At 40.4% G+C, this 24,067-nt stretch overlaps 1 protein-coding gene across 1 annotated transcript in view; it reads right to left on the bottom strand.

The window, feature by feature from the left end:
• The window catches only part of LOC105380141 (calpain-D), a 43,909-nt gene that overhangs the window by 7,273 nt on the left and 12,569 nt on the right, over positions 1-24,067 (bottom strand). Inside the window, exons 3-18 of the mRNA XM_048625418.1 lie at positions 22,770-22,831; positions 21,335-22,655; positions 20,515-20,658; positions 18,666-18,793; positions 17,649-17,778; positions 16,371-16,486; positions 15,843-15,936; positions 14,747-14,886; positions 13,534-13,646; positions 13,022-13,202; positions 12,565-12,663; positions 12,139-12,239; positions 8,293-8,389; positions 4,828-5,009; positions 2,587-2,762; positions 2,108-2,191 (exon numbers count right to left, since the gene is read on the bottom strand). Of these exons, the coding sequence (XP_048481375.1) occupies positions 2,108-2,191; positions 2,587-2,762; positions 4,828-5,009; positions 8,293-8,389; positions 12,139-12,239; positions 12,565-12,663; positions 13,022-13,202; positions 13,534-13,646; positions 14,747-14,886; positions 15,843-15,936; positions 16,371-16,486; positions 17,649-17,778; positions 18,666-18,793; positions 20,515-20,658; positions 21,335-22,655; positions 22,770-22,831 (3,168 nt within the window). The remainder of the gene's footprint in view (positions 1-2,107; positions 2,192-2,586; positions 2,763-4,827; positions 5,010-8,292; positions 8,390-12,138; positions 12,240-12,564; positions 12,664-13,021; positions 13,203-13,533; positions 13,647-14,746; positions 14,887-15,842; positions 15,937-16,370; positions 16,487-17,648; positions 17,779-18,665; positions 18,794-20,514; positions 20,659-21,334; positions 22,656-22,769; positions 22,832-24,067) is intronic.

The following is a 24,067-nucleotide window of genomic DNA, read 5'->3' as shown; positions in this document are numbered from 1 at the left end:
TGTTGCGGTTTTAGGTGTGTATTATTGTTAAATTAAAATACTTTAAATCGGTTAAGCAAATATTGGAAAAAATGTGATAAACTCAACGTGTAAGATATACATCAGGATTACTCAGGAGGACTAAAGTGACAATTTCTCCATAGTCGATTATCTACAGGGATTGATTTATTAATTATACGTCACTAAATACTATAATAAATACTTTTGTCTTTATTTATTAAGGCTGTTTTAAACAGCATGTAGATTTCATCATGTCTCGCATTCATATTCGTAATTCGTGTTCTGTCATACGTATGACTGCTGAATGTGATGAATCCCGCACGATATTAACCCTTTACTTCATACGAAGCCATAAATGGCTCTTGGAATTTAATATTTTATTCTACCCCAACCAAAAAAAATATTAAAAAAATGATATCGCTATACTTTTAGTCACTTCTTTGTGTATAAAAACATATTTTTTTTGTCCATGGTATGTGTAATCTGCGAATATAATCGCACCTTATCCCAGGTGCAATGATTGCTTTCTGTGAATGTGATTTTTCTGAAACTTTGAAATTCTGCAAAAAATATAAAAAGTACGTTGTTGGTAGTAAAAAAAATGTTTTCCTTTTGTCCATACCTTATATTTTCTGGAACTTGTCAATTAATTAATTATTATTAGTTTTATATATCTTATTTTCTCAATTATCTGAGAAAGCCATTTCTGGCTACCTATGCGTTGAGGCTATAATATTTATGCCAGAAATGGCTTCCTATGCACTCGTACATACTAACTAACAAAATAACATAAAAACACGGATTATAATGATCCACTCAAGAAGATGTGTCGCCTTACCAATCAACTCAGTAAAAAACATAATGAATTTGACATCTTCGATAAAAGCACTGGTAAAATTAAAACTTTCCTTAAGAAAGTCCTATAATATTGTATAATTTTTTTTTTGTGTCTAATTTATAACTTTTAGTTCATAACTTTTAGTTCATATCAACTTCTAGTTTATATTAACATAGCATAAAGCTCTGCTTCTATTAATTTCGTAATATGTTTGTGTCTACACGCCTTTTGGGTTAATATCTAGAAAAGTATTTAGAATTAAGTTACATATTTAAAATTGATGTTAACCTGTTGTGTAAACCTTAAAATAAAATAAAAATAAAAATAAAAACTAGATTTTAACCTATCCTTTCAGAAAAAATACTTCGCTTATTTATGCCTAAAAAAAAATACAATACCTGATGTTGACTCCTTACGTAATTTCACTAATGACTTATTTTACAAATTTTAAAATTTACTAATTAACTAAATTTACTTGTATTATTTAAATATATATATAGTTCTGATTTAATAATAATTTGTCACTGGTAAATTGCTGATCCGAAAAAAGAGCTGTAATAAAGCAATTCAGGAATTGTGATAGTATTTATTTGCCTCCTGCAGTAGTCCAGCTACCAAATCCCAGGATAGATGGCAAGGGAGACTCCTCAATGTTATCAAATGCTAGCAGAACAGACAATCTTACAGGTAGACACGAATCTCCAGGACCATCCCAAAAAAAACGTTAAACTGTACCTGTAGAGATGGGGACCTGCTTTAGCTGTGTTTGAATTTGATAGAAACAAACAGAATTGACCATTTTTCAATCCATTTATGAAAAGTTTATAGTTTTGGTATGTCTAATCAGAAAATTAATTATATGAAATATTTTTACAAAAACTGATATCTGTCTATGTAGTGCATGGGAAGCCATAAATGGCATAGATATACCAAGTACCAGTGCATACGAAGCCATTTCTGGCTCCTAATTTTTTTTTCTAAAATAAAGTAGCTACATTTTTTTTTACTTAAAAATGTTGTTATTATCCCTTATTAAAGGATATTCAAGTAAAAAATATTTTTTATCTCAATCCCTTCATAATTCATGCAGTAGAGGCAGAGAGTAAAACAGCATTAGACTGACTTGACCATCCGTAACGAAAATTTTGTTGAAGCAACTTGTTACTGGAAATTTTAGTGGATAATCTATAACTTTCTGTACGTAATCAGAATCAGTAACTTTATACAGTATTACTTTAGGTATACATTAGAATTATATTAGGTTCTCACTTGAGCACGTCCTCGAAGCTGATCCAGAACACGCCGTGGTCGGTGTCCGCGGCGGGCGCGCTCGTCTGCTCCTGCACGGCGCGCCTGAGAACAAATGAGTAAAATAAATATGTAGGTATATAAATCCTAACTAATATTATAAATGCGAAAGTAACTGTGTCTGCCTGTCTGTTACTCTTTCATGACAAAACTACTGAACGGATTTGAATGAAATTTGGTTTACAGATGGTCTAGCTAGACCCTGAGTAAGAACATAGGCTACTATTTTTTATCCCGGAATTCTCACGGGAAAACTTTTTAAGGCTAAGCGAAGCTCGCGGGAACAGTTAGTAAATAATAATAAAAACTTTATTGGTCACCAAAAATATTAAACAACACTTATAAACTAGAAACAATGAACAATAGGCGGCCTTATCGCTAAGAGCGATCTCTCACAGGCAACCTTGACTATGGGTTCGAAGGGCATACAACACACAGACCTGAGCGCGTCCGTCCAGCGCGGGCAGCCGTGCGCCCAGGCGCCGCGCCACGTGTAGTGCCCCCACGGGTTGCGCAGGCGCAGCAGCCGCCGCGGCCCCTCCACTTCTACCACGTCCAAGACGGAGTAGGCGTGCCGCGGGCGCAGGCCGAGGCGCTGGTATTCGTCTTCGTCTACCTGTTGGAAGGAGGTAAGGGTATTGTTAATGTAGGTGAACATTGAAGAAGTCGCAGAAATAGTAGGTAATAATCATAACATACCAATATCATAATTTGTAATGCAACTAACGTTAATTTACAACTTATGAGAGGTCAGGTCGCGGAAAGAGCGCCACAACATTCGGTCCTCGGCATTCCCCATCCAAACCCTATACGATCATCGGTGCAGTGGCTACCGGTCGTGCTTATTACATAATACACTTAACTCGACCAATGCGCAAAATAACCTTATTAAGTCCCCTTGGAGGTGGAGGGGCAATGGTGAAATTTCAGTTCTAGCCCTTCTGAATCCTCTCATATCATTCATTCAAAAATGTGTCATTTTCAAGATGGCCATTTTACTCTTCTTGAGTTTTTTATGAGAAAACGCGCGATTATCTGTGGACAGACCACACTAGTACCACAAAAGTTGCTGGAACGAACTCACGAGCCGTAGCCTGTAACTAGCAGAATTGCGTTGCCATTTTGTCGTATTTTGTTTTAGTATACCTTCATATTCCCGCCGCCGCAGCTGGCGCCCATCAGGAAGCAGGCCTGCCTGGACGACAGCAGCTGCGCCCACACCAGGTCCTTGTCTATCTGCTCCAGCGGCGCCGAGCCGGGCCCGCCGCCGCCGCCGCCCGCTTGCAGGGACACTGACTCGCGCCCGTCGTGCCCGCCACTAAGACACTCTGGCCATGCTCATTCAACCCCTACCAGCTAGAGATCTAAGCTCAAATTTCTCTATAGTCGGTTATATCGTAACCAGGGATAGTTCATCAATTATACGTCATCTCCATATAAAATTCTTGACAGGTGTGCCAAAAGTCAACCAATAATCCCTGGTTATGCTCTAACCCACTATGGCGAAATTGGCACTAAAGCTGTCTGTCGGTAATAATACACTACGAACCACAGAAAATGAGCAATCTACAGAAGACTTTGCTGCGCGCTACATCGCTTGGTCGGTAATTATCTATTACGGCAAGGATATGCTCCGAATCCTCTCTTATCATTAATTCAAAAATGCATCAATTTCAAGATGGCCGTTATTTCACTCTTCTTTCACAATATCTACCTTCATATTCCCGCCGCCGCAGCTGGCGCCCATCAGGAAGCAGGCCTGCCTGGACGACAGCAGCTGCGCCCACACCAGGTCCTTGTCTATCTGCTCCAGCGGCGCCGAGCCGGGCCCGCCGCCGCCGCCGCCCGCTTGCAGGGACACTGACTCGCGCCGTCGTGCCCGGCACTAAGACACTCTGGCCATCCTCATTCAGTACTTACCAGCTAGCTAACCAGAAGACTTCGTTCAAAAATGCATAATTTTCAATATGGTTGCTATTTTAACCTTCTATTTGTCTATTACAGCAAGGGTACGCTCTGAATCATCTCTTATCATTAGTGAATTCGTGAATTTGTGAAAAAATATGCATTTTTTAGCATCATTTTCAAGATGGCCGCTATTTCACTCTTCTATCACAATATCTACCTTCATATTCCCGCCGCCGCAGCTGGCGCCCATCAGGAAGCAGGCCTGCCTGGACGACAGCAGCTGCGCCCACACCAGGTCCTTGTCTATCTGCTCCAGCGGCGCCGAGCCGGGCCCGCCGCCGCCGCCGCCCGCTTGCAGGGACACTGACTCGCGCCCGTCGTGCCCGGCACTAAGACACTCAGCCATGCTCATTCAGTGCCTACCAGCTAGCGATCTAAAGTCATCCGTCGCTCATAAAGTAGACTACGAACCACACAAAATAAGCAATGTACACAATACTTATTTATGAGAAACCGCGCGATGCCATTGTTGCGCGGTTTGCAATTTTTTCGCTATTTGTCTATTACAAGGATACGCTCTAAATCTTTTCGTATCATTCGTTCTAAAATGTATCATTTTCAAGATGGCCACATTCTACAGAAGACTTTTTTATGAGAAACCGCGCGTTTGTCTATTACAGCAAGGATACGCTCTGAATCCTCTCTTATCATTCATTCAAAAATGCATAATTTTCAAGATGGCCGCTATTTCACTCTTCTATCACAATATTTACCTTCATGTTCCCGCCGCCGCAGCTGGCGCCCATCAGGAAGCAGGCCTGCCTGGACGACAGCAGCTGCGCCCACACCAGGTCCTTGTCTATCTGCTCCAGCGGCGCCGAGCCGGGCCCGCCGCCGCCGCCGCCCGCTTGCAGGGACACTGACTCGCAGGGCGCGCCCGTTAGCGTGCATAGACCTGGAAGATATCCATATTAATTTACTAATACCTACCCACTTTGTATACATAACATACACACGCACACAAAATATAAAGTTAAATATAGTTAGTACGTTAATGCGAGCTTATTGCCAAACAGAAATTTCTTCCAGCCAACCCTTCATTGGTGGAGAACTACAGTAGAGTAGAGTCTTTGAAGAGTTTTTTACGAACATTCCTTTAGAGACTACTTGCAACCTAGATACTTCAGCTACATTAGCTGAAACCCTGGCGAAGGAGAACGCACCTTCAACCGATAAGGAATTTAAATTCAGATATATTAATACATTAACTATTATAAAAACATTTAAGTCCTTAAATATGAAGAAAACTGAAGACTTGTGGGGAATGTCAGTTAAATTTGTTCTTTCTATTATTAATAAAATCGCCCCAATTTTGGCTAACATTTTTAATAAATGTATCGCTGAAGGTGTGTTCCCAGATCTTATGAAATTGAGTAAAATTATACCTCTGTTCAAGAGTGGGGATATGGAGGACCCTGCAAATTTCAGGCCTGTCTCGGTTCTTCCAGTTTTGAGTAAAATATTTGAGAGGGTCATACTCAATCAGATGCTTTTGCATTTCAATGAAGCTCGATTGTTTCATAGCCAACAGTATGGTTTTACAAAAGGCAAATCAACAACCGATGCCGGTACTGCGTTAATTAAGCACATATTTGACGCCTGGGAAGACCATCACGATGCTATTGGAGTCTTCTGTGATCTATCGAAGGCGTTTGATTGTGTAGACCATCAGACTTTAATTTCGAAACTGAGATACTATGGAATAGGAGGAAAGGCTTTAGATTTGATAGCTTCATATTTAGACAAGAGGCAACAAAGGGTCAATATTAACAATACTAAATCACAGGGGGCTCATGTAAAGATAGGCGTCCCTCAAGGATCTATTCTAGGACCATTTTTATTCCTCATTTATATTAATGACTTGCCTTTTATGGTTGAAAAATTGACTAATATAGTTTTATTTGCTGATGATACTTCTTTGCTTTTTAAAGTTAAAAGAAGTGAAAATAATTTTAATGAAATTAATTCTATTCTATCTGACATACACGATTGGTTTACCGTTAATAATCTTCTATTGAATTCTAAGAAAACGAAATGTATTAAATTTACACTGCCGAATGTTAGACAATGCGATACTAACATTATTCTAGATGGGAATAAATTGGACCTAGTTAATGATACTGTCTTTCTTGGGATGACTATAGATTCAAAGTTACAGTGGGGACCTCACATTGAAAAATTGGCTGGAAGGTTGAGCTCCGCAGCTTTTGCTGTACGGAAAATTAGACAACTGACCGACGTTGAAACCGCCAGATTAGTTTACTTTAGTTATTTCCACAGCTTATTGTCGTATGGCATTTTGCTTTGGGGTAGAGCCGCTGATATTGAAACTATATTTGTATTACAGAAAAGAGCCATCCGCTCTATATACAAACTAGGTTCCAGGGATTCATTGAGAGAACTATTTAAAGAAATTAACATCCTTACAGTTCCATGTCAGTTCATTTTTTCCAATTTAATGTATGTACGAAAGAATATTTCAACTTTTGATACAATTGGCAGTAATCATGACATTAATACTAGGAACAAGCATAAGCTGGCTTTTCCAGCGATGCGTCTGGCGAAAGTTAATAAATCGTTTTTAGGGTACTGTATTAGATTTTATAATAAGCTTCCAACAGAAGTTGCTCAAATGCCAGAGAATAAGTTTAAGTGTTACATTAAAGAGAAACTCTGTAAAAAAGCTTATTATAAAATTGATGATTACTTAGAGGACGTTAATGCATGGCTGTGATAAGTAGTTAGCTCTGCTCATATTATTATAATAATCATTATTAAGCTTATAAGTACCTATTGTATACCAACTAGTTTTAAGTCTTTTTTTTGAAAAGATGGCTCAGGAGTTTCTTGCCTCCGTTCTTCTCCTTAGATAGAAAGAGCCCCCCCTTATCCGAACGGAGAGTAATTTGTAAAAATTGACGTTCATCAGAAAATTTTATATTTGTACGATGAATAAAAAATTTTGACTTTGACTTTGACAGTAAATATACGAGAAATAAACAGCTAAAACCGGTAAGCGTGCATAGACCTGGAAGATATCAGTTATAACAATTACAACATTAAGAATAAAGGAATAGAATAGATAGATAGGTTATTCTTTATTTGTACACAAGAACAGAATTTATAAAGCTTATACAGGGTGTTGCAAAAAGGGTATACATGTGCAGCATGGTATATCTAAGCCCAAAACTGAAATCAAAATTTCAAAAACTCGCGAAAAAAAAAAACATTTTCCATAGAAACTTTGTTGGTCACGTGACTTTTTACTATGGAGAATGAGATATACCGATATACCATGCTTTCGGCTTAGTATACCCTTTTTGCAACACCCTGTATACAAAAACATAGGTACAAAAACCGGCCAAGTGCGAGTCGGGCTCGCGCACAAAGGGTTCCGTAGCAGCAAATATAATTTACAGTTAAATCAACCTATCTCAAAAACTATAAGAGATACTTTGATCAAACCAAAAATCGTTGAAAGAGTTAATTAGCATGCATCACCTCTATTTTTTTTAGAATTTTATACCCCGTAGTTATAAAAATAGAGGGGGGGGGACATACTTTTTACGACTTTGAGAGCTGATATCTCAAAAACCGTTCACTTTAAGAAAAATGTTTTTTAGAAAACTTTATATCATTTTAAAAGACCTTTCCATTGATACCCCACACGGGTATGTACATCGAAAAAAAAAATTTCAGCCCTCAGTTACATGTATGGGGGGCCCCACCCCCAATTCTTTTTTTTACTATTTAGTGTCATATTTTTGTAGCGGTTCATACAACACATATTCCCATCAAATTTCATCACTGTAGTACTTATAGTTTCCGAGTAAATCGGCTGTGACAGACGGACAGACGGACAGACGGACATGACGAAACTATAAGGGTTCCGTTTTTGCCATTTTGGCTACGGAACCCTAAAAAAGGCGGTCTTATCACTAAAAGCAACTTTTGAAGACAACCTTTGGGTGGAAGTGAGTACATATATTTATCAGTCAAAAAAATATAACATTCAGACTGCAGAGTGTGGGTAGGTCGGAGACTTGTAGCTCAACAACCTTTTCGCTTGTGTTTAGACAAAGTTAGACCGAGCGACCGAAGAAGCTCATCTGCCGAACGCTAACGTTTTTAGAGTAAAATACATGTATGATTAAGATATTGACAAAAACGTGAATTACCTTCAATCGCTCTTCCTGACACCAACGCTTCGTAACATCCATGAAGTTTCGCCACTGCCTTTTCTATTAGCGGGACCCACAGCTGTTTTCTTTTTGCCTGAAAAAAAGAGAAATTATTCATATTTTCTCCGGTCTGGCTACGCTTTTCTTTCTATTGTTTAGATTATTAAAAAAATTAAAATTAAAATTAAAAATTAAAATTGTTTATTGTACAAAAAACACAAGTTAAAACAATTCGCAAGGGCCCCTGTACTAGGTGGGAACCTGTATTACTGGGTGCCCCACAAGTTAATATTAAAAGTACAGGACTAAAATTTAATAACAATATAATAGGTACTAAAGTTATGATTAGGTAACAAAATATACAAAACTAATGCACAACACAAACTATAGGTATAAATAGATGATGATTGAAGTAGGCAGCAAAAAGAAGGTGTTCAGTTTATAATATTTTCTGTTTCCTCATATGTTAAATTTATTAAGAACATTGATAAAATGCGTTTTATTTCCACTTTTGTTAGGGGGTAAATTTTAAGGGTTTTATTTACTTTATTGTAGATAGATGAAGATTGGTATTTAAAATGTTTTTTTACGAATTCGGTGTTTGGTTTTTGGAAGCTGCAAACAATGTAGTTTCTGCGTCTAAGCATGATGTTTGGGTTAAATAAAAGATTTTTATGTTTTTTAAGAACAGTACTTAAGATATAATTTTGTCGCGCCGTCAGGATATTGTAGGTAGTATGTAACTGATAAGTGGAGAATCTGATAGGTTTGAAATGCATGACTTTTAGTAGCGCTCTTAGGGATCTTTCTATAGGCATAAAGTGAGTTTTAGATGCACCTCCCCACACGGTTATACAGTATGTTAAAACAGATTGAGCTAACGCTTTGTTTAGATCACAATGTTATAATTGTGTGTTAATAAATTAAGTACAAAATTGCCCAGCAAGATATGAGCACCTACATACCTAAAAACCTATCTTATAAAATTATGGTATGGGTCAAAGCACTCCGGATAAGGGTCGGCAATAGGGAATCGAGGGTTGGCATTGTCATAGAATTATATAGTAAATGATGCTCTACATTCAGCCTTGAAAAAAATCACACAGGTAGCCGAAGAGTCTAGCTAGGTGCTGAATCATTCGAATTTAAGTAAATGCTTATGGATAACTGTAAATTAATTTCAGAACATCACGAAAAACCAGTAAATCACACTCCCGTATTGTAACAACTGTGTCGTAATTATAAAGAATTTTCATATGTTTCTTATCAAATTATAAAGATAAATGCTTGGACTAGGCGCACCGTTATATGGGGCACCAGCAGCTGTAACACAGGTTACCACCTAGCGCGGTTGCTGGAAGCTACATGTCAATGAAGATTACAGCCTATTGTCATTCATATTTTATTGTAAAATAATTTGTAAGTTGTACTCTGTATCTTACCTTTTTTCTTTTGTGAATAAATACAATACAATAAATACAATACAATACAAATACCTTGTTTTTAAATAAACACACACCTATTTTGTGTAAATTAATAACAAACTTGAGCAATTTTTTTCTTTCAAATCTTCATACAAATATCTATGGCGGCTTTCTGTGTTATAAAATCATAAACACAAGCGACGTTTGACTCAGTCGGCCACTGGCCTCCAAAGAAGGGTCACGTCGGTTTAGGCAGCACTGACAGCTCGCGATCTTTTCGTGTACAGATACAAAATCACTGCACATTGGTTGTCATTGCACTTTTTCAACTTTTATGACACCAACATAATTTGATTTGAAATTGAGGAAGCATAATTCTTACTCTATATTCAATACACACACACACACACACACGCACTCACGCCTTGTACTAATGTACTCCCTTGCGGGGTAGGCAGAGGTGCATTGCTGCACCCACTTTTCGCCAGAGTGTATGTTAGTCCCAATGTAATAGGGGGCGGGCCTATTGCCATTTTACGGGCACATCCAAGACCCGAGAACAACTATCTGTGTTTAAACAAATATCTGCCCAAGCCGGGAATCGAACCCAGGACCATCGGCTCAGTAGTCAGGGTCACTAACCACTACGCCATTCGGTCGTCTGTATATTCAATACATTAAATTAAATTAGATAGTGGGCAATGTTCTCGCGTGACATTACTGTCTCGTAAAGGTCCGATGAGGAGCAGGAATATAGCGAATGGATCTAAGTGATGACAATACGTAGGAACATTAGGTTAGGATTCAAAAACACAGTCTCATGGTGCTGGTTGAGGTATGGTCTCGTGAGGATCTGATGAGGGCAGTAACAAGGTGGTGACTGAATTTTATTTCAAAGATGTTAATAGCTAAAAGCATCGAGTTTGGGCTATTAAGTATGTTTTTCAGAGAGACAGAAAGATATTTTATTTTCATTCGTAACGTAAAATTGACAAGGACGGAATTTCTTCTATAGACAGTAGATTACTAAAAAAACAACGATAGATGGCGTAATTTGCAGAAGTCTATCTAGTCACCCTGTCACGGGGTGACTTCGGTTGGTAACTCAGAAAAAATACTGTATGTTATTGCATCAATAATAAAAAAAACAAGTAAATATTCAATCAATTCCGTCCTCGCACACAAATCACAAACTCATGCCTTGTTCTAGGAGCAGTGTCTACCCTAGTGCATTTCCATGACCACTTTTCACTTGTGTCCCACCGGTTTTGGTGCTCAGCGGAATAGCACCATTGACCATTATTATTCTGAGATATAATCACTTCTTATTCTGAGTTACCCAACATAAAAACACGCCATCTATTGAAATCATTTTTTAATTAGGATTTGTCTATGGTGTGGTCCCCAAATTTAAGGGTAAAAGCAAAATAATTATATTTTAACCTTTTTTTATACCTATTATATTAAAAGACCTATTCAACGATACCCTACCTACACCATCAAAATAACCGGAAATATTTTTTTGGAGTACTCCCCATATCTAAGCAAAATATCAGCTTGATATCTTTACCCGTTTCTGAGAAAAAGGGTGGTGACAGACAGTCAGTCAGACAGACGGACAACAAAGAGATCTTATAACGGTTGCTTTTTTCCTTTTGAGGTACGAAATCCTAAAAATAAGAAAAAATATTATTCGGCTACCAAAAAATATACTTACAAACATACATACATACAATCGAAAAATATTACCCTCCTCCTTCGGCAGTCGGGTAAAAACAAGTAAGACATTCTGAACTTTTGTTCTACGAGTTTTAAAAATTAACAAAAAAGACCTTTTTCATAGAAACTTTGATGACACGTGACTTTTTACCATGGAAAACGAATATTTTTTTTCGCGAATTTGCAAAACTCGTAGAACAAAAGTTGTTCAGAATGACCCCTTGAGTCATCCCCTTTCGGCTTAGTATACCCTTAGTATCTACACTTTAATACCTGTAGTTACCTTTCTACAAGTAAGTAAATACTACATTTGTTTAGAATGCTAATCGGGTTCCGAGTATGGAGAAAAGTGGCACCCCTATTAATTTCTACTCTTTCCTGGTGTTTACCAGTGTAATTAAAAATTATACTTACCCTCAAATCACTACTTGAAAATAATTGTCAATAAAGTTGGCGAGTAAAAGTTTATCGACCCACTGTGCAAACTCACATGTGTGCGTGTCACTGCGTGTCCTGTGTGAAGAGCATTGAAAACCCAAATTTGGCGGGGCACGTCACCTGTACTGGCCCTTAATACTTGTTGACTTCAGCTTTCGTAGATAAGCATTTCGTTGGCAAGATCTGTGGCCCATCTTCGATACCTACTTACTACGGAAAATAATCTTGCCACGGTAAATAGTCAGCTAAATATGTAACTTACCTGTGAGTACACAAGATGCCTGTTCTTATTGGCCGGTAGGAGGTCATCGACCGTAACGGTGGCCCAGCGGCCGTCTTTGCACAGACGCAGTTGGTACGCGCCTGGGAATAAATACATTGTGTTAAGAATTATACTTGCGTCAGTCCAGTATGAAATATAATTTATGTATTCAGGAATGGCTACACGATAAACGATACACGATAAACGTCATTATATCGCGATTCAATATTAATACGGCGCTGTGATTGGTGAAACGCGCATTAAACGTGTTTATCGACGTCGATAACGTACCAGTGTAGCCCTGGCACGGTGTTTAAAAAAAAAAGCGTGACTAAGTTCGTCATCTATCAAGTTATTTTCGTAAATTTTCTAAACTACAACGAATTCTTATATTTTTTACGCACGCAGATTTATATTAATATATACCTATATTTGGTTCTCCCCTCACCAGCACCCCTCTGACTAGGGATGACCGCTCGGCTAGGACTGCTAAAGCTGAGAGTAGCCAGCAGTTGCCTAGGACGCCTGGGGGAAAAGAAATAGGTCATTATCATAGGTGTTCTCTGAGAAATGATGTACTTTATCCGCAATGTAATACATTCAAAATGGTTACAGTATTTCATCGTCATCGTCAGTTCATAATCGTTTATTGTTCGACATAAGCCTCTCCCAAGGAGCACCACAACACTATTTCATCGGATTTCCTTTTTCAGCCACGACCCGCCTACAGTCGTCTGTCGAGCGGTTCAACTCTGAACTATACTTGAGAACTCGTGGAAAATTTAAATGTTATCTGTTAATGTAACCTCATTGATATATCTGCGTGTCTGTGTGAGTAAATGTAATCTTGTGATATATCTGCCTGTCTGTGTGTGACTACAACCTTGCGATATGTCGGAGGGTCTCGGGTCGCGGAACACGAGCCACGGCGTCCGGGGGTCGGTGTCCACGTGGATGTGCTTGGGCCGCAGCCAGCGCGTGGCGGGCGTATCGCCACCGCCGCCGCCGTAGTACAGCGAGCGGGGGGACGCGGGGAACGAACTGTCGACGTACGGCTCGCCCGTCTGTGGAGGGAAATGTGGTTGTTAGAGCATAGGTTCTTTATTTGTCCGGTAAAAGATGAAAAAGAAAGGTTCTTCAAATTGTAGGTAGGAAATGAAAGAGAAAGCGTTTATTGCACGAGTTAGACAAACATCTTCATCTCATCTATTACATTCGTACTCTTAGCGCCTGTTTAAGCTCCTGGAAAAGAAGTAAGCCGAAAAAACAGGGTGTTGCAAATAGTATAGTGACTGTTTACGAGTATTATAGATAGAGGATAATAAAGTGACTACTATACCACTTTAGCAACATCCTGTATTTTCAGCTTACTCAACCACTCTGTATACAACTCACCGCGGCACACTGCGCCAGCACCTCCTGCCACTGCGTCCACGCGTGGCTCTCCTCGCGTATCCTCAGTATCTCCATCGGCATGCTGTCTTGACGCTCGCCGTCGGAGCCTTCCGCTGTGGGGATAGGAAGAGCTGTTAGTATTTATGTAAAGTAAAATTTAACAATAGAACATACCCAATAAGGCTATAGATCATGAAGGAATGAAGAACGAGTCAAAAAATCAATCAAAAAAATCAAAAATTGTTTATTTACACACCATGTAAGCATAGACAAATATTATACAGTGAGAAACATTACATAAAAGATGGTAGACAGGTACAAATCGTCCATACTAAATGACGACATTAGGTATTTCGCATGGAATTTCAGTGAAACCCACACTAGGCTAAGCCTGTGTCGTGGACTTCGGTAGGCAGATATAACCAAAGTAATTTGTTATGCGCTAGGTGGTACACTGTTGTGTAAAAATAAAATAAAAGTAACAAAATTCTTTAAAGTCATAAGTAATAATATATCGTCAACGATAAGTGAGCATTTGGAGCGCGACAGGCCAATAGCAACGGTGCAGCATAGCATGCACCAATGGTGTCGCTTTGTTTTGATTCATTCCAATAGCTTTCACCACCTAAGGGTTGAGACCTAAAAAGCGCTTCCTTAGATTTCAGTTACATGCATTGATCTGTTATACTGTATAGCGAACTCATATCGTCAACTTATTATCAACATGAATAAACGTACCTACTTTGAAAATTTAAAATTTGAAACTTATCACTTCGTTTGTTCCTTTTTCCAAATAATGTGGCACTATGATAATAATATGTCCAACACTGGATATAGGACTCACGCGACTCGTCCATGTCCAGGTCAGGAAGGTCCCTGGCCGGGGGCAGCAGCCTAGCACGGGGCGACTGGCACATCTCACACAGACACGGGCTAGGTCCAACACTGGAGATGGTACTCTACTCACGCGACTCGTCCATGTCTAGGTCCGGTAGGTCCCTGGCTGGAGGCAGCAGCCTAGCACGGGGCGACTGGCACATCTCACACAGACACGGGCTAGGTCCAACACTGGAGATGGTACTCTACTCACGAGACTCGTCCATGTCTAGGTCCGGTAGGTCCCTGGCTGGAGGCAGCAGCCTAGCACGGGGCGACTGGCACATCTCACACAGACACGGGCTAGGTCCAACACTGGAGATGGTACTCTACTCACGCGACTCGTCCATGTCCAGGTCCGGAAGGTCCCTGGCTGGAGGCAGCAGCCTAGCACGGGGCGACTGGCACATCTCACACGCGGCCGCTGTGGCAGCGTTGGTGTAGGTGCATTCGGAGCAAGACCATTCTGTTTCGGGCCTAGAGTGTAAAGAGAGGTTTAGGTAATTAATTCCTGTAGTCTTTGACTAGAGGTACGGGAATTATGATAGCTACAAACAAAGGCTAAGATTATCGATTTAGGTCTGAAAATTTATAGATATGGATGTTTGTTAAGAAAAAACGCATAAGCCTTTTTTAGGGTTCCGTAGCCAAAATGGCAAAAACGGAACCCTTATAGTTTCGTCATGTCCGTCTGTCCGTCTGTCCGTCTGTCCGTCTGTCACAGCCGATTTACTCGGAAACTATAAGTACTACAGTGATGAAATTTGATGGGAATATGTGTTGTATGAACCGCTACAAAAATATGACACTAAATAGTAAAAAAAAGAATTGGGGGTGGGGCCCCCCATACATGTAACTGAGGGATGAAATATATGGGGTATCAATGGAAAGGTCTTTTAAAATGATATAAAGTTTTCTAAAAAACATTTTTCTTAAAGTGAACGGTTTTTGAGATATCAGCTCTCAAAGTCGTAAAAAGTATGTCCCCCCCCCTCTATTTTTATAACTACGGGGTATAAAATTCTAAAAAAAATAGAGGTGATGCATGCTAATTAACTCTTTCAACGATTTTTGGTTTGATCAAAGTATCTCTTATAGTTTTTGAGATAGGTTGATTTAACTGTAATATTATATTTGCTGCTACGGAACCCTTTGTGCGCGAGCCCGACTCGCACTTGGCCGGTTTTTAAATATTGATCTTGGACTCATTAATTGCTTCACTTTTCGTCGGGGAAAACGCATCAAGGCGAAGAGGGCTTGAATAAAAAACTGCGATGCGAAGTCGCATCGTAATAAATGTGCGACAGCTTTAAAAGTTTCTCAGGACAAATGCTTGATTAGTGTCGCAGTTTTTAGCATTGCGACGTCGCATTGCAGTTTTATGTACAAACTCTAAAGCTTGCAATAAAATCTAGTACGTAAACAATACTGACTTGGCCTCAGCGGGCGGTGTTTTGTGCCGGGACCCGCGTCGCGGCAGCGCCGGCGTGTGGCGCGCGGTCCGCCTGGGCGACGGACTGCGGCCCGCTGGAATGTAGAAAAGATATAGTAAAAGAAACAGCTATTTATTATACAGGTGGACTGGGGCAGTCACAGAGTGGTGGCGAAGAACTGGCAAACGAGGAATAGGCAGACCGCCGGCCCGATGGTCTGATGACATTGTTAAGGTGGCCGGTAGACACTGGACTAGACTCGCACAGGACCGGAAGAGATGGCGTGATAGGGAAGAGGCTTATACCCAACAGTGGGCGGATACGTGCTGATAATGATGATGATGATGATTTATTACACTTAGAACCGTATTAAAAACCATTCATGGACGCTTAATATAGCTGTAACCTGAAAATAAATAATAATATGTGGGGACATGTCACACACGGCCAATAACAGAATATCATTTTGTCTTACCATCTTATCACATTTGTTTGTAAATACATATGTATAAATGATCGTATACTCACAGGCAGTATTACCAGTGTCACTATTAGTGATGCCGTGTTTGGGCACCGGCGGCGTCTTGCACGCGAGGCACAAGCTCGCCGACTGGGGGTTCCGTAGCGTGCACGAACTGCACGACCTGGGATTGAAAGGGTTGAATAATGATGATTTAATGTTATTATTATTATTATTTAACTCTTTATTGTACAAATATTACAAATAAAAGTACAAAGGGTAAACTTAATGCTAAAAGCATTTTCTGCCAGTCAACCTGCAGGAGGTACAGGAAAATGTTCTTTCTCTTCTTTACTGGGTGGGCTACGGGGACTAAAGGTGTGTTTAGTAGAAGTTGGGATGCGGATTACTCGAGATTGCGAGCCTATATCTCACAAACTATTGCATTCTTGCAGCAGATTATTTTACACAGTATCATTGTGGTAGATTGTCTACGGTAAAATGTAGGTATAGGTACATTTCTTGCACATAATGTGTAAATTACGATCATTGAGACTTTGATATGTTCATATTGCACTACCCAGGGGTGACCTATATTTCTCTTTTGCTGTATGTACCACATAATTATTTGAAGTTTAATGTGGTAGATTGTCTACTGTAAAATATAGGTATAGGTACATTTCTTGCACATAATGTGTAAATCACGATCATTGAGACTTTGTTATGTTCGTATTGCATTATCCAGGGGTGGCCTAAACGGGGGTGTTGCAATAAGGGTATACTAAGCCGAAACCTACATTGTCCCCAAACTTTGTTGGTCACGTGACTTTTTTACTATGCATAAAGAGTTTTTATTTCGCGAATTTTGAAATTCTGATTTCATTTTCGGGCTAGATATAACATGCTGCACATGTAGGTTTCAGCTTCGTATACCCTTTTTGCAACTGCAACACTCTGTATAACAATAGCAATATTAAGGTTGCCTAAAAGAGATCGTTCTCAGCGATAAGGCCGCCTATTATACATTAGTTCTAGTCTATAAGTATGTTTTTTGTATGTCTGATTTATGTGGTGTTCAATAAAGAAATATTATATTCTATTGCCTACGGTAAAATCATATAGACTTACTCTCTTCCATCCAAAGGTTGTCTGGTAGAGATTGCTATAAGCAATAAGGCCGCCTTTTTGTACTGTTTTATTTTTTTGTAATTTTTGTTCTTGGTGCAAATAAAGTGTTTTGTATTGTATTGTAAAATGTAGAAGGTATAGTTCTTGCACATAATGTCATTGAGATTTTTCTATATATATTGCATTATCCAGGGGTGAACTAAATATCTTGCATGTACCAGAAGGCAGGCTGCGCATGGCGGGAGCCGGCACACGCTGCGCAGGCGCCGGCCGCGGGCTCGTTGACCAGCGTGCAGCGCGGGCACGACCAGCCCGCCTCCGCCGCCGCCGCCGCCGCTGGAGTCGACTCTGAAAAGGGATTACGATTTATTATAATTTATGTAGTTGTGGCGGCATCTACAATAAATAAGAGCAAGCTTAGACTATCAAGGCCGACCGACAGATGGCCAGGAAGCATGAAAGCAAATTGCAAAGTCCTACATCACGGTATTAAAGAATACGGTAAAGATAGGTTATTACCCCGAATATATGTACTTATACAGAATCCTGACATGTAACCGTCGTCGTACAGTTGTCCACCAAGCTAAACACCCCAGCTAGGTCGGAGGCCGGAGGATACCTTCGCTCTTCCATATATGTAGTTATTGAAAATAACTACGATGGCATTTTTCGTCAATGATACACTGTAGGCCTCTTTCGCCATTCGTCATACAACAAAATGTGAGACAGAATATCTTGCGCATTTGGCTACACCATGCGTTGTCTAAATGGTTAATCCTAAAGGTCGCAAGTGACTTGCATTGGCGATATGTAAAACGCATAATGTAAAAGCCTTTTTCTTTAATCTTCTCTCTCTCCTCTTACCTTACTTAAGTCTTTGCCGAACTGTCATCCAATTCATATGCTATATTATATTTATGTAAACAACTCACCGACAGCAAACAGCAGTTCGTCGCTATTGAGGTCGTGGTCCAGCGACGCTATCGGCACGGGGTGCCTCTTGCCGGACACCCTGTATATGTAAACAACTCACCGACAGCAAACAGTAGTTCGTCGCTATTGAGGTCGTGGTCCAGCGACGCTATCGGCACGGGGAGCCTCTTGCCGGACACCCTGTATATGTAAACAACTCACCGACAGCAAACAGCAGTTCGTCGCTATTGAGGTCGTGGTCCAGCGACGCTATCGGCACGGGGTGCCTCTTGCCGGACACCCTGTATATGTAAACAACTCACCGACAGCAAACAGCAGTTCGTCGCTATTGAGGTCGTGGTCCAGCGACGCTATCGGCACGGGGAGCCTCTTGGGCGGTTCATTGCGGTTGCACTCTGGCTTGCTGCTGCCCGCTTCGGAGGTGGCTGGGCTGGAATGGTATATTTGTGTTTGTGAGTTTAAAGATAGGTATATCGGTTATTATTATTATTAGTCTGACTCCAATGTAGATGCTGTCAACCAGAGCTATAGAACTGTAAACTTTTACATTCAAAATTAGGCATCTTTCAAATGGAGCATAATAAGAATTAGTTTTTGTGTGAAAAGTGAATACGGAATTCATTTCATTGCGAAGTCGTCGGACATTAACTAGTTGGACTGCCGCCATTTTGTCAAGATAAATGAGTAACAGAGTACAGACTGTTCAGTTAGAATCAGTTAAATTCACCGTCTGATCACAAAATCTAGAGCAACTATAGTAAGACTATCAATAGTTAGGTTACCCCGGTGCGTCAGTATGGTCTCTAGAGGCCATAGTCACAGGCGCGTGAGGCGCGCGGCTCGTATATTAGAAGATACGTAGCTACTCATTTGGATTCGTTTATCATCCTTGCTAATACCTACCTATCATTTGTTTTCTTATCCATGCCTATTTCGGTCTATAATCCAAAATGGCCGCCATTTAGGCTAAAATGATACACGGAATGTTATTAATGAACTCACCCCGGTGCATCAGTATGGTCTCTAGACGCCACAGTGACAGGCGCGTGCGGCGCGCGGCCCGCGCGGCACACGTCGCACGCGCGCGCGTAGCACGCGTTGTACGCGAACCAACACTCACTAACTCTACAGTTAGATACTGTACTACACTAACAATGATTATATCGAAACGAGGGTGCAATGCCATTGGTGCGCCCTGTGCCGCCGCTCGGCCGCTATATTTAAATCTGCTGTAGCAAGGACGATTAACGCATCCTATTGCGTATAAGAGAGGATACGTTGCTACTCATTTGGATGCGTAGATCGTTCTTGCTAATATCGTTCACTATCTCAATCCAACATGGCCACCATTTAGGCTAAAATGATACAATTGTGGTCTAATGATATACAGGGTGGGCCAGCGAAAAGTTTAAATTTTAAAAATTTACAGAAAAAAAACTGTAAGAAATATTTCAAAAAATCTTTTTTTAATATAACGTCAGAAGTCGGGAATTTTTTTTGAAATAATAATAGTGTTCATATGACCACCGTCGCGACTTCGGCATTCTTCCAAACGAGAATGGAAATTTTGTTGCATAGAGACCTCGGTATTGCCATAGGAAGTGTTACGAGTGTTTCTGTCCCCTAAGCTATAGGAATTTGAGGTTACAATTCGATAACGTGGTTCCAGCAACACGAAACCACTTGTTACACGTCAATTGAGTCCATGCCGGTAGTTTTAGAAATTTTCCCGGAAAAGGTGATTTTACGGAGAGGCGATATCCTGGCCACCCAGGAGCTCTGACCTGTCCCAGTAGTTTTTTTTTTCTATGGGGATACCTGAAGCACCGTGTGTACATTCATAAACCAAGGAGGCTGCGTGAATTAAAAGCAAAGATTAGGGAAGAGATGGTGGCAATACCAACAATATGCAAAAGAGTATTGACAAATTTCTATTCTCGTTTGGAAGAATGCCGAAGTCGCGACGGTGGTCATATGAACACTATTATTATTTCCAAAAAAAATCCCGACTTATGACGTTATATTAAAAAAAGATTTTTTGAAATATTTCTTATAGTTTTTTTTTTCTGTGATTTTTTTAAATTTAAACTTTTCACTGGCCCACCCTGTATAATAATGTCTAAAATGATACATGGTATGTTATTATCTTACCCCGGTGCATCAGTATGGTCCCTAGACGCCACAGTCACAGGCGCGTGCGGCGCGCGGCCCGCGCGGCACACGTCGCACGCGCGCGCGTAGCACGCGTTGTACGCGAACCAACACTCGCTGCACTGCCACATGCGGCCCTCGCGGCTGGAGAGGGGGTAAAACATACAGTTAGTACATATAGTCTTCAGTCTGCATTATACAGGGTGTTGCAAAAAGGTTATACGAAGCCGAAAGGGGGTGTGCAACAAAAGTTGTTCAGAATTGTTAGTCATAATATTATATGTGTAGGGTAAATTAAGCTGAGATGAGGCAGTCGGAATAAATAGCTATCAAGTCGTTGACGTGTTTGTAATAGTTCCTCACTCCATAATAAGAAATAACAGTGGCGCAGTTGTAAGTAAGACCCCTTGAGTCACGCCTTATTGCAAAACCCTGTATATCATCATTAGCCTGTAATAATAGTTCACTGCAGGACAACCCGGGACCTATTGGCTAAAATGATAGCCCACATACGATAGTCGATGGCACCTTAAGCAGAAGGAGGAAATAGGTCCCTTACAAAAAACGCCACAAAACACTTTGTCTTTGGCCTTTCGAATCCAGCCACTACCGGCTATCTAAGTTCGTCGGTCCAGCGAGCTTTCTACTGTAAGCTAAATGGAGTGAATTGGAGATCTCATTCACTCCAATGTCTCTTGAAAAATAATAATAGCCGTTCTAAGACACGCTGGGATAATATCAGCAATACTACAATATTAGCGAGCTCAACAATCTGAGTGAAGAAAATAACTATTCATGGGTAATTAAATTTGCAACTTACGACGCTTGCGACTGCGTAGAAGGCACTTTAGTCGGATCCCTGCCGGCGTTAGGCAGCTTCCCGCCAGAGGGCGCCCCACTGAACACTTTCTCCCTGCCCGGCACTGACACCCCTATATGAGAAGTCCTTAGATTACTCGCCGCGTCCACATTATTCACCGGCGATATACAGTTCTCTGCACCAAGCAACTCGTCTATCCTTGCGTAGTCACCGTCGTTTATATCATTGCTGTATAACGCCTCGTTGTGTGAATTACTCATGACTGTTTTCGTATCTTGTACTGACACGTAGGAGTATCGGGTCCCGTTGTTGTTGACTTGCAACTGCAAGTTCAGATCTTTGTATTTCCCTTTATTGGGCAAAGCGTAGATGACACCTTCTGCGTTTGTGTCCCAACTGCACTCTAAGTCTACGTTGCTTTCGTCTATCCTCTTTTCTGCTCTGTCCTTCTTTTCTGCTTCTCCCTTCTTGCCTAAACTCCCGCAATAGCTTGCCAAAGACTTTTGGTAATCGTTCAGACTGCGTCTACTGGATATAACCTTGCCAATAGGTCGGGAATCAGCGTTGTGTTGCTCCGAAAACGACCTGCGATACGCCGGTCTGATTTCAGGGGAATTCTGAGCGCTTATTGACCTTCTAAACGAACCACCTAAAGTTGTGCTACCAGTTTGAGGCCAGTCTGGGACTGTGATCATAACCCCACCAGTAGTAGGTAGGGATGCGGCACCATCGCTTCTATTCATCGACTCATGGCGACCCAAAGTTGTCACACTTAAGCCTCTGGTATTCGAGATTCTGGATAAAGGAGAAGGCGTGATTCGGGGGGACAGGCAAGCCTCACAATGGGTCCTTATTCCGGAATTCTCCAATGTACACTTATTACACGCCCACTTCTTCAAATAAAGCCCCCTGCTTTGCTCCTTTTGGTATTCCTTCACGTAATTCAATTCCCAATTGGATTTGCTTTCCGTATTCGACTTCTTCGGTCTTCGCGTCACCGTATGTAGGCTCCTTAAAAACGACTCCCTATTAGTGTTGCTATATCTGGCAGTGTTGTACAACCCGTGTCTTTCAGTTACCATAAGACTTGTAGGTCTGTTAATGGTGCCTTTTGTCTCATCTACAGTCCACCATTTGTGCTGTGAGTTGATGACAGAGCCGTGGGACAACGAGCGAGTGACTCCGTGAGCCTGGTCTGTAAGCTGGGTCGGAGATAAACGCAGGGATTGAAGGTCGAGGTTCAGACGGCGACCGCCGGAGTAGCTTGCAGACGGCTTGTACGACGGGACGGCCAGTGTGTTGGATCTTATCATAGTGTGGTCTGGAAATTGGAGAGTAGGTACATGAGCAAAATTAATGATATCTTACAGAAAGCGTAAAACGTTTTGACCAAGACAAATATTGTTAGTAAAATAAGTAACTACTGAAGTCTTACCTTGGGCAGTTTTGTCCTTGTCTGTCATCCCTGAAGCTTGATCATCATCATCATCAGAGAATCTGCAAGATAAAACAAACTTTAACGATTGATTTCACAGTATTTAAGTTAATAGAAACCAAATAAAATGAGTTACGATTACGATAGCAGAGTAGACATTTTTTTCATGCTGGCACTAAACTGTTGTTGTGAAATAAATTAATTTAGGTGCCAATAGACCGTTTTTATTTTGGCAGACACTTTTTTATCAACACACCTTGAGTAGCGTATTATGACTAAAAGAGTTGACGGCATTGGTTATTGAATAAACGCCTATTCATTCCCTATAGGTAGATAATATAAAATAGTAAATGGTTATTATGAAAATTGAACAGTTGCTATAACAAAAAGCCTTTGTAGCCTGTGGCAGTAATTTCCTTTTAATAAATGGTAGCACCATTAGCAACACATGACTTAATTGTGGCTGTGGTCAGTTATGTTGTATTATAAAGGATGTTACGCAACATAGCAGTAACTTGTAATTACTTATGTATGATAGACGATCAATCTCTTATTATTACATCTGGACTATTTGGAACTCTGTAGCATAACTTCAAAGCCAACAATGCCACATAGTCCAGTCAATAAATGACTCAAAATGAGGTGTAGAGTGCGTGAGCAGGTAACTAAGAGATTCCTTCAGAAACTTGTTCAGGGAGCTTAGGTTGTTAACATACCAAAAGTCCTGACTCCTAGGTGATGAGCCGGGGGGAGGAGGGGGGGATAAAGGTAGGATTTTTTGGTTTTTGGCTTATATCTCGAAAACGGTGCATCAGAGAGAAATATTTTCAACTAATGAAATGGAGCTCTTAAAATTATCTAAAACTTTTATATCATATGTTTTTTTGTAATTCCTAACTGTTTTCGAGCTATTACCCTCGGAAAAAGTTAAAATTTACAAGAAAAATGTATTCATGTCAAAACATTCATAAACTTTGCATCATATTGCTTAACCTATTCATAAATGAAGAAAATGAATACAAAAAAAGTTGTAGATTTTTAAATTCCCTTTTAGAATATATATACATATGCTGGTCAATGTCCAACCCGCCTAAAGTACTAAAACTTGCATTTTGCTTAAGTCACTGACATAGCTCACCGAGTTAGTAAGCTTAAGGCTGTCACTAAAGCTGGAAGAAAATCAGAATCTGTCAAATCTAGTGAGGGGGGGTTGAGGTATGCGGGGCGTTCTACGGACAATGACATGAAATTTTAACATAGTACTCGAAAACATAAATGTGAAGACATGCCACTTTGTT

This window comes from Plutella xylostella, chromosome 14 (genome assembly GCF_932276165.1).
Source record: "Plutella xylostella chromosome 14, ilPluXylo3.1, whole genome shotgun sequence".
Lineage (NCBI taxonomy): Eukaryota > Metazoa > Arthropoda > Insecta > Lepidoptera > Plutellidae > Plutella > Plutella xylostella.
The sequence above is the reverse complement of the archived record's forward strand: the minus strand, read 5'-3'. Positions and strand labels throughout refer to the sequence as shown.